This window comes from Amphiura filiformis, chromosome 13 (genome assembly GCF_039555335.1).
Source record: "Amphiura filiformis chromosome 13, Afil_fr2py, whole genome shotgun sequence".
In the NCBI taxonomy this organism is placed as follows: domain Eukaryota; kingdom Metazoa; phylum Echinodermata; class Ophiuroidea; order Amphilepidida; family Amphiuridae; genus Amphiura; species Amphiura filiformis.
The window spans coordinates 29466314-29482578 of NC_092640.1; the positions used below are offsets into that span (position 1 = coordinate 29466314).

The window sequence follows — 16265 nt, forward strand, 5'->3', positions numbered from 1 at the left end:
GAAGATTTTGGAAATATGTTTCACAGAGGGAGTATGAATTTTAAATGGAATTCACACATTAGGCAGCTCCATTTGAAACTCAACACAATTCTAAGCAACAGATGAAGCTACAGTCATCTCATTGATTTAATCATCCCAACACTCCACTCTAGGGATTTTAAAAGGTTAAAATAATACACATCTAGAACGTCTTTTGATTAACTCGATTTTCTAGCATCAATACTCGCGATAGATTGCTGTGCTTACATCCACATTTAGGTGGGCCATTTTAATCGTACATTATATCACCTCGTATACAAATCCACATACAATGCCAGGCTTGTCCTGCATGCTTATAACAAATATCGTGTGGAGATAATTAAATGTGCGATGATTGATTTGGTTAAGTTGGGAAGTCGTTTTCATCCATTTTTTTTCTCCCTGGAGTCTTTACAAATAGGACAGGAAATCATTAGAGAAGATAAATCGTTCTCATTTTCTCATCGGACATGGTATAATAAATTCCGGGAAGCGTTTGTTGCTTTTTTAGCTACATGTCATTAGATGTTTTAGACATTGAGTGGGCAGAAACTGTAAATTATTTATTCAGGAGAAATAAGTAGTATTGATGTTGCTTTATTTCTTTTAAGAGCAAGAGTAACTTGATACTTGTGGTTGGAGTTGCTCTTTCAGTGTAGATTGATTAAAATCACACTGTGGATTAAAATCTGTTAAATGGAGCAAGTTGCTCAATGGCACACTAAATTTTTACCAGTTGGAGCAAGGGGGGGTCAAAGGAATTTCAGGGGGGGTAAGATTTGAATATTTCTCTAAAATCAGGCAAAGAAGTTCCCTATTTTGAATTTGAAAGTGGGGGGGAGTACAAAAATGTGCACTGGAGGTGCATGCCCCATGCCCCCTGATGTACAAAAATGATAAAAATGATGTGGAAATATCTTAAAGATAAAGATGATATGAAATAATTTAAATAATTATTATCTGTTATTAAGAAAATTACTTTTAAAGATACCAATCTCCTTCAAATGCCTCATGAGTCACTCCATGAGACTGAATGGTTGGTTGCCAATGATATGCAGCAGCTTTATTCTGCACTGGGAATAAAGTTGGGTCTTTTGGAGAGAGATTTGAACATGAGATATTGAGGAAAATGAATTTTACACAAAATAATTATATTATTATAACCATATAATACGACATGTAACATGCATTTTAACTAATGTGATAATACAGTTTTTCTTTACCAATAATATATGTTTAAACAAAATAAAGGGACTTTATATAAAAATCATTTCCTACACAATTTCTATCAATTTCATCTTATATCAAAAGAAGTAATCTTACGACATCATACAGCATTCAGGCAGGTACTATTTTTCCCTGATTTTCCCTACCACTAACCTTTAATTGATTTTATTTTTCATTATCTATTATACAGGTCGTGTAAATTTAATTTATATGTGGTTCGTTGCTAAGGGGTATCCGTGGAGGCAGCCATAATTCGGTTGTCTAGCGGGCATACATTTTGCTTGGACTGCAAGCTTGGAACAAAGACCAGGTAGAGATGATCAAATGTATCTGAAGAGAAAAGAAAAAAAAAACAGAAAGAAAGAGAATGTTAAATCAAATCATATGTAACCATGGTAACCACATTTCAACCAAATAGTAAAATTGCAATATAAAAAATTATAGCAAGGCAAATACTACATGTTACCACAAAATAATTATATCAAGGATACCACTTCGTACATTAAGGCTACACGATCTGTTGTTGGTCGAAGCAGCCAAAAAAAATCAATTTTAATTATCTTGATCAATGTATTATTGAAAAATAACACTTTGATGTTTTGCAAAAGTTCATTCTACAAGTCATATGCTTTGAAAACTTGCTTGATTTATTGTTGTGAATAAGTTATGAATGTTTTACCAAAGTGTTGTTGTTTCAGCCCTCTTTACAACATAATTCAAGAACCACAGGACCTACAAAAGTATATCTGTGATATTTGAATTCTTCTACACACTCGCTATGAAATGATCAATGCAATATTTGCCAAAGCTCACTACCATTCACAAGATGCTGTGAACTACCAAATAGCAACAGTTTAAAATAGTTGCTAACCTTAAAAGCCTAAAACTTGTGGAGAAAAAACTTAAAAACAGTATTTAAGTCAAATAGTCGCCCCCTCAAATAAACGCCCCCACCACTTTTTTTCAACCAAGATGTTTCAAAAAGGCCTCTGTGTAAATTTTCCTAATTTTTCAAAAAGATGTTGCATCTTTAATATAACATAATAGTAGTACATGTAGTAAAAGTTTTGTTGTTTTGTTGTTTTATCTATCCAATAAGCATTTTGAAGCTGGTTTTGAGTTTACTAACCTCTCATTAATATATAGCCAATGAAAAATAACATAGCCATCTTTTATTATAAATAAGGGCATTCTGTATCATACAAAACTAGAACTCATTTTTTCTTCTTTACTTTGTACCCCTAAGCACAGCATATGCTATGTAGCTAATACTGTTGAAATCAATTTCCAATATCTGGTTCTCTAGTCTGCAAAGGTATTATTGTTGTCGCAATTTATGTACAATGTTGCAAACATACATGCACAAACAAAATGTGTAGCGCTATCTTTTGCACAGTGTTTTGTAGATGTAATGTGCCCAGATGCATTGACATAATTACATGTATTCTCAATGCATAGAACTTGATTTATAATTCCAGTTGAAATCCATATACCCCCTATGGAAGCGTTACCTTAATCTCCCACACAGGAGTGTAAATTTCGAAGGGGGTTACCTGAATGGCTGACTCCATTTGAAATCTACACTCATGTGGGAGATTAAGGTCATGTCTTCCATAGGGTGTATGGATAGCAACTGGAATTGCCCAATGCATAGAACTAGTATTCAGGAGATGATACGGGGTGTCATGTAGATCTGCAAGTAAGGTTTTGAAGTTACCGTGACGCATTTATCCCTTTGCATTTTTTCACTTGAAGATAGCTGCTATGCCTCTCCATCTATATACCTCTCAATCCCCTATAGCTATCAACCCTTATAGTGTTACGAGGCACCTTGAAGCATAGGTCTGTGGTTGAAGTTTACGTCAAATACTGCAGAATCTACACACATACAGCCTCTAAATGAGTGGGTTTTTTTAAAGAAAGGGAAAAAAAGGAAGACACCCCCGGTGGGTTCAGTTTGTATTTTAAGGTAGGACGATGACCGCTCCAGGATTTGAAAATGACCCCTATTTCACGGGAATTGCAGCAATTTTACCCCCTATTTTGCGTGAATTAAAATTTGCCCGCAAATACCTCCCCTATTTTTATCATTTTGAGGACACATTTTTATTTCACCCCCTTATCACGAGGAATAGAGGACATTTTTCTGAAATAAATACCCCTATTTTTACCATTTCAAGGACACTTTTGAATTTCGCCCTATTTCATGGGGAAATGAGGACAATTTTTTCCGGAAAAAATACCCTATCCATTTTTGTGTGGAACTACTGAAAAAACGGACAGAAAAAATACAAAAAAACGAAAACTGTGGCGGTAAATCGTGGACGAAAGTCCTATAAATACACCCTATTTTTCATATCAAGGATAATTTTGCTCCAAAACACCCCTTTTGTTCTCGAAAATTCCGCGGACATTTCTTGAAAAGTACCCCTAATTGGAACCATCATGGATACACTTCGTCAGTGAAGAACCCACCAAGAAGACACCCTCCACAAAAACATTATTTGGAGTTTGAGCAACTATATTACTGATGCCAATCCGGCTTGAAATGGGAGGGGACACCTGGCCAAAATTGTTAAAAAGTGGCTGAAAAGAACAAAAAATGGGTCACTTTGCCAAAAGGTGAGGGACACATCCCCTGCCCCCGGATTGTACCAAAGCAGGAATCTGTTGCAACCAACCCAATATTTATGAAGTGATATTAAAGTTTGCCATCTAGGTATGCATCCATTGCTAACACTATTCAAATATGGCTACCTATCCATCTCTTCATATATGATTACTAACTTTCTGTTTGATTTAGTGCCATGTTTAATATTCAGTCGTGCTTCATCCCTTTTATGTCAATGTCATACCTTTTATTTCATCAAATACGGCTTCCACCTTGCGTGCCATTTTGGGCTATTCCAGTTGAAATCCATACACCCCCTATGGAAGACATGACCTTAATCTCCCACATGGGGGGTAGATTTGAAATGGAGTCAGCCATTTAGGTAACCCTTGAAATTCATACTTCCTGTGTGGAAGATTAAGATCATGTCTTCCATGAGGGGTGTATGGATTTCAATTAGAATAGCTGATTGAAATTGACTTTGTAAACACCCATTTTTCCTACTGCTTAACATTTCAATTAGATGTCTGATTTCCTATTGTTGGTATATGTACATACATCTTCCATTCAAGCAGACTACCAACTGTTTGTGACATACACTGCATGGATCAATTTGGTGTGGGATGGGAAGGGCCACATTCCTTGGACCCCTTACTTTTTTGTCTTGGACGGTTTGGACCCCTCAAATTATAAGTTGAAATTTTATGATCTTAAATTCTTAAAATTTAATAAGCTTAAATTAGATGTAAATCCTTTGCCAAGTTACTCAGTCATAAAATTTCATCATTGTCGATACAAAAAAAGAACCAATTATGACACAGAAAACCCAAGATATCTTTGAAAATGGGGTTTGCAGGGCTTAAAAAGGGTCTGGAAAAAGTTAATTGAACCCTTTAAATTTTTGAGCTCCCGCTATTCTGTATATGAGGCAACAGTACCAAACCTGTTTTCAGGTTATAAATGTTGATGTTCACCTTCTTACCCGCCCACCCACCCTTTTCTATTTCAATTCATATTGCTATATGCATGTCATCCAATCTTCAATATGTTTCAATCATACGATTGAGGCACAGATATGTCAGACAGGCCGACCATATAAGTTGAATGTCTCTGATAGGCCGACCATATTAGATGAATGTCTCTGATGGATTTCTAAGTTGAATGTCTTCGATGGATTTCTAAGATTACAAACAAATAATGTGATTGGGACACAGGGAAATTGGCTTATCGTTTTTGTAGCAGCCATGCAGAGGGCCGGAGGCAGGGGGGTACTCAAGTTTAGTTCGGGTCAGGCATGTGTCTCTCTGAGAACCTGACGGTGAACCCATTTTTATACTTCTTGGAAAATTAGACCTCTTTTTTATACTTGAGCACAGATTTTTGGCCAAATTTAACACAATTTTGCAAAATGTTTACAAAAAATAAAAAATTAAATGAAATCTGGGCTCCAGTTAATAGGAAAATAATAATAGAAAAGTTAATAGGTGAAAATAGGATATTGTGATCCGCAGAAAGTTGGGGGGGGTAGTGGGGTTGGGGGTGTGTGTGTGGTGGGGAGGGCTCTAGTGGTGGTGTGGGTGGGGCTCTGGTATTCTTTTTTTTCACAGTTTCTTTATTATTCTTTCTCTCTCTTCTTCCTCCATCTTTCATTTTTCTCCCTTGTTCTAATTCTCTTGCCTTTTTCCGGGGTATAAAACAAAGATGAATCTTGCTTAGTGCAAGTTTAGGCAAAGAACAATCCAGATTTTGCATTTTGGAGATTAGCTGTGTGCAATGTAACTTGAAAAATAATAATAATACGCAGTGCTTGCTATAGCGCAATACCAACATGTTCATTGCGCTTTGCCATAGTGTAAAGCTTCAAAATACCATGGAAATTACCATGTAGATCATTTTTGGACACCCTGTATATAATGTATTATTATTGATGTAACAAAAACCAATACACAAGAGTTTAAAGAGATTCTCAACGGGTCATACATCAGCTCTTATAATAGGTATGAATTTTATAATAATGAAAACTCAATATATAATGTTGTTATACTCTCTTGAATATTCCTTCAAAACACTCAAATAGAACAGAGTCAACAACCTCTATCCCTGGCCTCCGATAACGACCGAGTGTAAAGTACCGACTTCAATATTTCCTTTCATGCATTAAGATTTTTTTTTTTGAGGGATTGAAATCTTCAAATAATCTGGAAATTGTATTTTGATCTGCATCATCCTGCACGATTTTCCTGGAACTTACGTCGTTGGGCAGGAAAAACCTCCTATATGTCATTGGCCCCTGAACATGTTTAAAGCAAAACTGCCTATGTAACCGGTTGGTAGTTTTGTTTTAAACATGTTCAGGGGCCACAAGTACATACGTTTTTCCTGCCCAACAATGAGTGTTTTAGTGCAAGAAGACCCTACCTGCAATAGCTGCCCTATAGACATTTTGACAATGTCTACATTCTGTTATATGTACATGACTCATAATATGACATATGGCAGCTATTGCACTGCTTTCCTGGAACATTATGAGTGTTTCAGTGCAAGAAGACCCTATCTACAATAGCTGCCCCCTATAGACATTTTGACAACTTCTACATTCTATATATGCACACAGCTCATGATATGACACATCGCAGCTATTACAATTAAAGCTTTCTTGCACAAATTCCTTGATTTTCCTTCGACAAAAATATCTTTCATCCCTGATAGAATTATATTTTAGAATCAGGTTTATTGAAGAAGCATATTGCATGATAATGGACATTGACATTCTCGTATTTCTTCAAATGCAAAAGGAATTGAAAAAAAGAGAGAGTAATATTTCTATGTATCATAAAAATAGGCCCGAAACAGAACTTCTTCAGAATACTCATAATATACTCTTCACAACTACATCCAGATTTGTCATGCAGCATCCTATTTCATCTCAGAATTTCATTTGTAAATTAAATTTATACTTTCTTCCTCTTTTGATAAAAGACTTCTGATGTACGCATGATTAAGTAAAGATCTGTCCAAAATAGTGGCATACCGGCCCGGGGGAGGGACACTTGCATCAATGGTCTGTACGCATGCGTGACCAACAAAACAAGTAAAAAGGGGTGTTTTTTCAGGCAATGTAAGTTACCTGTGTGATGCATTTAGGGTCTAAAAAACACTGATTTTCAAGAATAAGGGTAGTTTTCTGAAACTAAAAAACTTGTTTAAGGAACCTTTTTAAATTTTTTGGTAAAGTAGGCCTACAAGTCCAAAAAGGGTACATTTTTTAATTACCTTATTAACCCTAACACGCCTGAGTACTACAAAATGCGTGCATCCCACATGGTGTGATGACGCAATCGCCCTAAGTAATATATAGGCACGGTTTCGCTGACCAGCGAAGCTCAAGACCTGTGGCAAAGTGTCGCTGACCCAATGCTTGGCATGCGAGGGGTCTCGGGTTCGAATCCCACCCAGAGCAAACAACTTCTTTCTTTGTTTTCTCTCTTTATTCCTTCCTTCTTTCCCTTTCCGTTGCCAAAAAGCCCCTGGCGGGTTAGGGTTAAGGGGCTAAAATTGCTGGTAGGGTAAAACTTGTTTAGGGGGCGTTTCAATACCTTTGCCCCTTCTAGGGGTTCAGTCAGCTCAAATTGCAATTGCTATAGCCTGCATTTATTAGTCTGGACTTCATATGAGTTCACAAAACTGTTGTTATAATTTAGTATGTCACAGGGATTACTTTTGCCTGTCCCAGAAGCAAACTGCCTGTCCAAAATGACGGGTGGACAGGTGGGTAGCTAACACCCTGCTGGTCAGTAAGAATCTTTATACTGAATCTAAAAGATCTTCTTTGAAAGCTAGGCTGCTATAGTTTATCAACCCAGTTCGTCAGCTGTATTCCATAGTGGCGTATAGTGATTTTTGGTCATTTTTTTTGAAAATTGGCACATATGTGTTTAATGATGTTCTCTTTCATTTTTCTAAGTCTCATTAGTCATAATTAGCTAATTATTTAGTAATTAATTAATTAAATGTGGCGTATAGTTACAAAGTGACATTTTTTGTATTCCATAGTGGCGTATCGACCATACGCCACTTTGTATACACATTTTATAATTAAGAAATATCGGCAAAAATGAAAAACTTTGTATGTCATAGTGGCGTACACCTCGCTACATGTCATAGTGACATATCGTGACCTATACGCCACTATGGAATGAAGATGACGAAAAGTAACGCCATAGGGATTACACGGCGAAACGAGGTGGCGTAAGGTTAACATTGGGTTAGGGTATTGCGTTTTGCGTGTTTTCCATAGTGACGTATAGTTTTATACTTATTGTTGTCAGTTTACCAACAATATTATGTATTTATTTACTTTGAAAAATATATAGAAATAAACTCTATTTAGTTAACTACCGAAATTTCACATTATTTACAAAATATGATGAATGTCTGATTTACACAACTCGATTTTAAATTGATATTTCTTCAAACCCGATTTTCTCGAAAAGTTGTTTATTCGCGATGCCTCACTATACGCCACTACGGAATACAGCCGACGAGTTTATCAATGAGAGTTTGTGTATAAGGATCCCATATGGCAGCACTATACTCTAATATATACGTACGTAACCAATTGGATGTGTCTACTACATGGTTTTAGAGTTCTGTCCACCTCTTCACCACCCTGCTACCACTTAATGTCATGTGGGCATGATGGACTAGCTAGCTGTCACATCCCAAAGCTACATTATTTGCAGACCACTTTACTACGGCCATTTGGCTGTTCCAGTTAAAATCCATACACCCCATGGAACGCATACCTTAATATCCCACACAAGGGTTGTATATTTTAAAATGGAGCCACCCATTCAGGTAAGCCCCTTTGAAATTCACACTCCCTGTCCTTAAGACCCCAGGTTAAGACCATGTCTTCCACAGGGGGGGATGTATTTCAACTAGAATACCCATCGTAATTGACACACTCCTTGTTTGCAATGCCATATGCAGCTTTTAATGTCACCATTGGTATGATAATTAATCAATCAAGCAGTCATCAGACCAATCAATTGATAACAACATATATGTGATGGTCACTTAGTGGTGATTGTCAATTATCTCATCAATCCATCATTATGATCATTAATCAACTGGCAAGATAATTATGCTCAAAGTCTAAACGCCTACTCGGGGATCACTCAATGATAAACCATGACATGTATTTCAACAATATTGTTCAGTTTGAATACCCATCGTAATTTTTTTTTCAAACACCCCTAAACCAGTTGGTATGATAATTACCAGCTAATTTAGCCCCTGAATAAGGTAATTTAATATAAATTTATCCCCTCTAATGAGCTTCTTTTAGGGTTAGTTGACTTCTGGAATGCAACAAATGACCATTTATTAATTTTATTTACCAATTATTTGAACAAATCTGTAAAAATCATCATTCCAAAAAACAAGTTTTTAGGATTTAGGACCGGAGTTGAGGGCAACACAATAAAATCAATCAAGCTTAGTCATCAGAAAATCAATTGATAGACAACATATATGTGATGGTCACTTAGTGGTGATTGTCAATTGCCTCAAAAATCCATTTTATGATTTTTAATCAACATGGTTCAGATAATTATGCTCAGTGGCCCCGCATAATTCTTTGCTAACCCATAGTATCCTTTTAATACATCACCCTATGTTCCCAAACTGTGGGTCCCGACCTTTTTGGGGTCTCAGCTTCTTCCAAAAGGGGTCATGGGACTATCCAGAAAAGATACAAAATACATCTTCGTACATTAAAGTGCAGGATACCATCGTATTGGTCATATAACCCCATTTTAACAAATTTTTGCATTAACCCTATGAGAACTACCTGCTGATTGGCCAAAAATGAATATTGTGTCCAATTTTGAACCAACCAAGGAGGGTATTAAGATCATCTGCAAAATGCAAGTTTAACCATAAATAGTTTAAGCCTAGTCATATGGCAATTGAAATGAGCATTTCAAGTTATCAACCAATCAGAAATGCTGTTGGAAAAATTATCATGTGCTTCGAACACATTTGTCCCAGTAATCTGCTGGTAATCATGATGACTTGAAAATTGTGCTCCCTATAAAAGTTTTGCCCTGTACACCCTGCAAAACAAAAGTTGGTAACCATGAGAGTTACCAATTAGCACAGAAAAACGGTCATAGCGAGGACCGCAAAATCTGCAAAATAGTATTTAATTTGAATTGTCTGCAAAATTTGACTGCAAAATCAGCAAAATAGGGGGTATTTAATTTGCACTGTCCACAAAATTTGGATAAAAGGGGGTGAAATTCTGGTAATTTCATGTCAATGTTGAGTGTCATTGAAAAGGGGTGTTTGAAATTCTAGTCATCGCAAACCATAAAAAAGGGGGTGTTTTTGGTCAAAATTTTGTCTTTGATTTTGCATGAAAAAGGGCAGTAAATTTGATGAAAAATCATTGCAAAGGGGGTCTTTGAAAGATTTAGTAACAGACATGGGGAGTTGGGGGCCGGGCTATGCTATAAACTGTTGATTGTGTGCCGTTGTACTTGCATGCCTAAAAAGATGAGGGCTGTATGAGGAGTATACATGAAGGGGCAGTGCCAGAGTTGAATATTGCCCCCTGCCCCCAAATCCCCCACCCCTGTGGCACCGTTTTTGACATAAAGTGGTATTATACTTACATGCCAGCAGCAACGAATACCAAACCAGACAATCTCAACCAAAGTGTAGGTCTCGTCAAAGAGGCCGTCAGAGTGCTGTTGAAGAAACATGAAAAAAGCAACACAATAAGGTGAGATGAAATTATACAGCTAAATCAAATAATATTCACATCTGATTAAACATAATTCATTTTTGTTCAAATAGTTATATCTATCACAAGAGTAGGCCTATACAGTCTGTCCACATAGAAGTACAAACCAAATTTGTGGCATCGGGGGTTGATGCTTTGCGTCACACGCAAACGGGACGTGACGCGTAAAGAGCGTGGTGCGTTCGGCAAGTACAAATCGCGCAGCAGTTGGCACGCCAAAGAAGCATTGCACTGAAATAATTATTCTCATACCTCCTGTTTCCAAGGTCTATTTACTTTGTGCTTCTAAGTGGACAGACTAGTAGAAAATATTGCTTATAGTGCAATTTTTTATTTAAAAAATAACATGTGAAGAAGTACATACATGTACTCAAATGCTGGCCTTAATTAAGTACTTGCATGTAAAATTTAGTTCTTGGAAAATATTATGGTTAATATTAATATTTTAACATTGCATTGCCTGAGTACACTAATGTGATATATAGTCTGCACCAAATAATCATGCGATAGACACTTTTCATGCTCATAGGGAAATGTTTTAGCATAAACAAAGAGCAAGCTCTGAAATCTCAGTGTAAAAGCTACAGAGTGTAAACTGTCTCATTTGCATAACAAGGAACAACCAGTGGCGGCACCAGAAATTTTTCCAGGGGGGGTATTAGGAGGGAAGTGAATTTCAGGGGGGGCAAAATCAACCAATATTTGGGGGAAATGCCCCCCTTGCCCCCCTAGCACCGCCACTGGGAACAACTTTAGTAAGAGCTAACACCCTTTTGAGCAATTAAAAATACTTTTAATTAATTTGACTTCTTAATCTATACAAGCTACTGAAGTATCTAAAAACTGTGACACTTGAGTCCTTCTTCACTGGGGTCTTCAATAGACCATTTCAAACTGAGTCATTCCGATAAAACCCGAAGCATGAAATAATTTCCCCTACCGTACACGCATAAAGTACACAGCAAAAACACTGTTTAAAATGTCGCTGTTTAAAACGATGTTGTTCAAACTTTGAACAACATTGTTTAAAAGACAGTCCTTGAATTTTAAACAGTGTGTGTTTAATTTATGAATAATACCAAAAAAGGAACTTTTAAACAACATTGTTTAAAAAAAATTTTGCAAAAGAGGGGTTTCCTTCCTTGACATCAGGGTCAGATTCATTATCATGGCGGATGACTATGTGATTGACTTGCTCCAAAAGTGGGAAATGCCAGACCTAATTGATACATTCAGAGGTAAGTGTTTGGTTTAAATATTGTTTGATGTGATAGAGTATTATATGAACACACAGTTGTGTGTTGTACATGCTAAATGATGCAAGCTGTGCATATGCAGCCGTGACAAGTACAGTGTGAGTGTAAAAAAAAAAGCTTAACCACATCAAACAATATTTAAACCAAACACTCACCTCTGAATGTATCACATTCACACTGCTCATGCACAGATGCATGGGGCTGATGTGCATGTTTTACAGTCAGTTCTTCTTGCCCATTCTCCCAAGTAAATTGTTTTCAACAAACAAAAATGTTTAAAACTCTTAAACAACAAGTTTAAACAACTATGTATGTTTTAAACAACTGTTTTAAACAACAGCCATAAACAGCTTTAAACAACTGTTTGGTTTAAACATTTGTTGTTTAAAATACTTTAAACAACTGTGTACATTTAAACAACTAAAGTTAAACAACCCAGATGTTTAAAAACTGTTGTTTAAAAAATTGTTTAACATTTTAAACAATTGGATGTTTAAAGTTCAAACAACCCAAGGTTGTTTAAACTTTAAACATAAGTTGTTAGAGTGACCGGCGTAAACAGTGTTGTTTAAAATATTTTTTACTGTGTACCTCTTCAGCATCATGTACAGTGCAAAGTTCCAATGTGTAACAGGCAACATAAACTACGATGACCTTTCGACGGTCAATTATGGATGAGAGAGGTACTTTTGCCAAGGATACTCAATGTGCAATCAAGCGTGTAGTGGTATGTCTTGTGTAAGAGACTGACTTGTGGAAGAGGTGATGCATAAAAAACCTGTTTTGTAAAAAAAATTTAACTGACGAAAAATGACGAACATTTGATCATTTCTTTCCATTAGTATTGTGAAAAACCAAGTTGCTGAGGTGTTTAGTTCAATATGCTAGGAAAATATTTAAACTCGGATGACTCAATGCTCATGTTGGCTTAATAAGCTGTATTTTCGCGCAAAAGGGTATTCATGACATTTCTTGTCCGCCATGCAGTTTGGGTACAATTTGACCCCCTAGCTTAACGAATAGCACTCTTTTCCAAACTTTTCCAATCTTGATATGAAATGGTCTATTGCTTTTGATAGTATGCAAAGGAATCATGGAGCAAGTGCAATTATTTTCTACCCTGGGTTTTCTACCCTCCCAATCACATTGTGTGTTTAAATTGTACCACAAGATTATTCAAATTTACACGGCATTCTAATTCCATGTGTGTACTAGTACTCATTACAATGCATACATAGTACAGTCTGCCGGCAACAATTTTCCTTCCTTCATAACTCATGAAAGATTGCAAGTTGCTCCCAAAATATAGTTTTGCTCATCGCCATGCCATCTTAGATTGTAATTTCCTGCAATAGTTTTCTGCTAAATTCCCTCTGGCGAAACACATTATTACGTGCTATGAAACTACCACACATAAAATAGTCCTCAAGTGATAGAGCTTATGACTTTCATTTTTTTTCTAACATATAACTTTTCTCAAAAGCATAAAAACAAAATCATTACACAGCAGTGATCATCATCTTGGTCCCCTATGGAACAATGTGTAGGCCTAATGGGCTATTCCACTTGAAAATCATACACCCCATGGTAGACATGACATTAATCTCCACACAGGGGTGTAGACTAGATTTTAAACGGAGTCACCCATTCAGGTAATCCCTTTTGAAATTCACACTCCCTGTGTTAAGGTGATGACGTCTTCCACAGGAGGTGTATGGAATTCAACTGGAATTGCCAAATTTGCTCCAGGATCTGTGCTTTTACATGGAAAATGGATGCACCCGGTAAGAAAGTAATATTGATGCATAGTTTGTTTGGCACAGAATTAATATTCTACTACTACTTCATCCATGGGGCAAGAACTATAAATAGATCCAGGGTCAAGAGCAAGATTGAGCACAAAACATGAGATGCTCCATGCTGCAACTGAACACGCCACCGTTGCCACGATAGTTAAGACAATTCAAAACTCAAAACTACATTCTTAACGCCATTAGCATCTTTTTCATGTGGATACCGGCCGGTGCTTGATAACTTTTCCTCCTCCTCCATCTTCTTTTTCAGGCTTCACATTAGTTTTAGATGTGAACCCAGTAATTAAGGCAATGGTCACTATGTTAGCTTGGTCAAGTTGAATATCCAATTGGCATATGAATTGTATCTGAATAAGAGCCCATTCCTTACACACCATACAGGCATTGCTAACATGGCTTCAGGCTTGAAATAAAGGTTCCTTTCATGTCCAGGTTTCATGTAAATGGTCTATTCCTGTTGAAATTCATACACCCCCTATGGAAGATATGACCTTAATCTTCCACACGGGGGGTGTAGATTTCAAATGGAGTCGCCTATTCAGGTAATCCCATTTGAAATTCACACCCCCTGTGTGGAAAATTAAGGTTATGTCTTTCATAGGGGGTGTATGGATTTGAACTGGAATTTCATTTGTACACAAGGGTTGCAACTGAATGCAAGTCCATCCTTTACATATCAGACAAACTTGTAAACTAGTCTTGGCTTGAGGCTTGATTTAGCACAATAAAGAATCCTATCTGTATAAATGTATTTAGGTGAATCCACCAAGCCAATATAACCCTAACGCTACTAGACCATAACGATACAGCATGAAGTATTAACTGCAAGATCATGCACCCCCACATCCAATCGCGAAATTCTGCCAAACTACATAATACGCATGAAAACGTTGGCCGGGCAACAATCACACGAATAGCTATAGCTATCGCTATCACCGGCGTGTCCAGGATCTGTTCCTGCAGGGGGCTCAGAGGGACTTTCAGAGTTATGCGGGGGGCTTAATGATTAAAAATGTCCCTGTGTATAGTTTGTTCGGCTTACATTTGTCAAAAAGAATTACACTCATAACATTGTGTATTGATATAGAATTGTGTGAACGCAGTTGGGCGCAGTGCTTAAGCTAGTTGCGCTTTGTGTAATGCGTAACTGACACACACATACCGTATTTCCTCAAATAGTCGGACGCTTATTAGAGGTCATTTTAAGAACAATTATTGCTGTTAAAATCATTAGGTAAGCTTAAAACTTGCGCTAAAATGACGAAATATCAGCATTTTTGAAACTGACATCTTGGTTGAAAAAAGTGGTGGGGCGTTTATTTCAAGGGGGGCGACTATTTGAGAAAAATGGGACACACAGTAACAAAAACTGAATAATTTTTGCCAATTATAAGCCAAACAAACTACAGTATGCCCTTTGGATTCCACCTTACTCTTACACAGTGTATATAGCTATCAATAATATACCACTTGTCTATGAGACATTATTGTATTAAAATAACACATAGCAGACATATACCATTCTATAAGTAACTAAATTGGGCTATTCCAGTTGAAATCCACACTACCCCTGTGGAAGATTTTGGAAATATCTTCCACAGGGGGAGTATGTTTTTCAAATGTAATTGGTCAGGGTTAATCATTTTGAAACCCATACTCCCCTGTTTTATGGCCTTACCTATGTATTCCACAACTGGAGTGAGTATATTAAAAGGAAGTTACCCAATTGTCTATTCTATTCAAAACTCATACTCCCCCTGTGGAAGACTTTAGCCAAATCTTCCACAGGGGTAGTATGGATTATAAATGGAATAGCCCATTGGTGGATCTCCCCTGGCGTCACATCATACTTAAATTGAAATCCATAGAGCATGATATTGTATTGTGTTAACGATATTAATAAAGCCCATTTATTTATGTTGCTCTCATAATTGGTTTAGCAGAGCTTAGCAGAGTTAAAGGTGAGTAGACTGATTTTTTTTTCACAGAGTGTGCTATATCTTACATTGAGGCCTACCTGTAAAATCACTAGGATCCACAACATCCTCATCTATCAGGGCACAATTCTTTAACCCCAATACATTTGTACATTTATTGAATGACCTTTGAACATTTGGGTATGAAAACTCATACTCTGCAACTTGAGGTCAAATTTTTCAGTATGATTATTTAATTGAGGTTATTGAACTATGCAATTGGGATGAGGCCATTGTGGTGCATAGTGAATGTTTCCAAATTTTGAGTAATATTACTCCAGTGATTTAGATATAGAATCAAAAAATTGTATAACAATCAGTGGCGGCGCTACGGGCGGGGGGCAAAACCCCCAAAATTATGTAAATTCCCACTTTTTACAGCAAATTTGGCTAAAATTTGTTTATTTTGCCCCCCAAATTCACTTTGCCCCCCCCCCAATGCCCCCTGAAAAATTCCTGGGGTCGACACTGATAACAATGCCCCAAACGGTGGTGTTTTTTTACACTCTTTTTTTCACACTGCCAAAACAAAACATGCCACGTTTACAATGA

The 16265-nt window shown here is 36.9% G+C and overlaps 1 protein-coding gene and 1 pseudogene across 1 annotated transcript in view; one reads left to right on the top strand and one right to left on the bottom strand.

Moving 5' to 3' along the window:
• Positions 1-16265, top strand: part of LOC140168212 (ankyrin repeat domain-containing protein 49 pseudogene) — a 119883-nt pseudogene that overhangs the window by 25103 nt on the left and 78515 nt on the right.
• Positions 364-16265, bottom strand: part of LOC140168213 (uncharacterized) — an 88545-nt gene continuing 72643 nt past the window's right edge. The window contains exons 5-6 of the mRNA XM_072191552.1: positions 10537-10611; positions 364-1575 (exon numbers count right to left, since the gene is read on the bottom strand). Coding sequence (XP_072047653.1) covers positions 1507-1575; positions 10537-10611 — 144 coding nt within the window. The 3' untranslated portion in view covers positions 364-1506. The remainder of the gene's footprint in view (positions 1576-10536; positions 10612-16265) is intronic.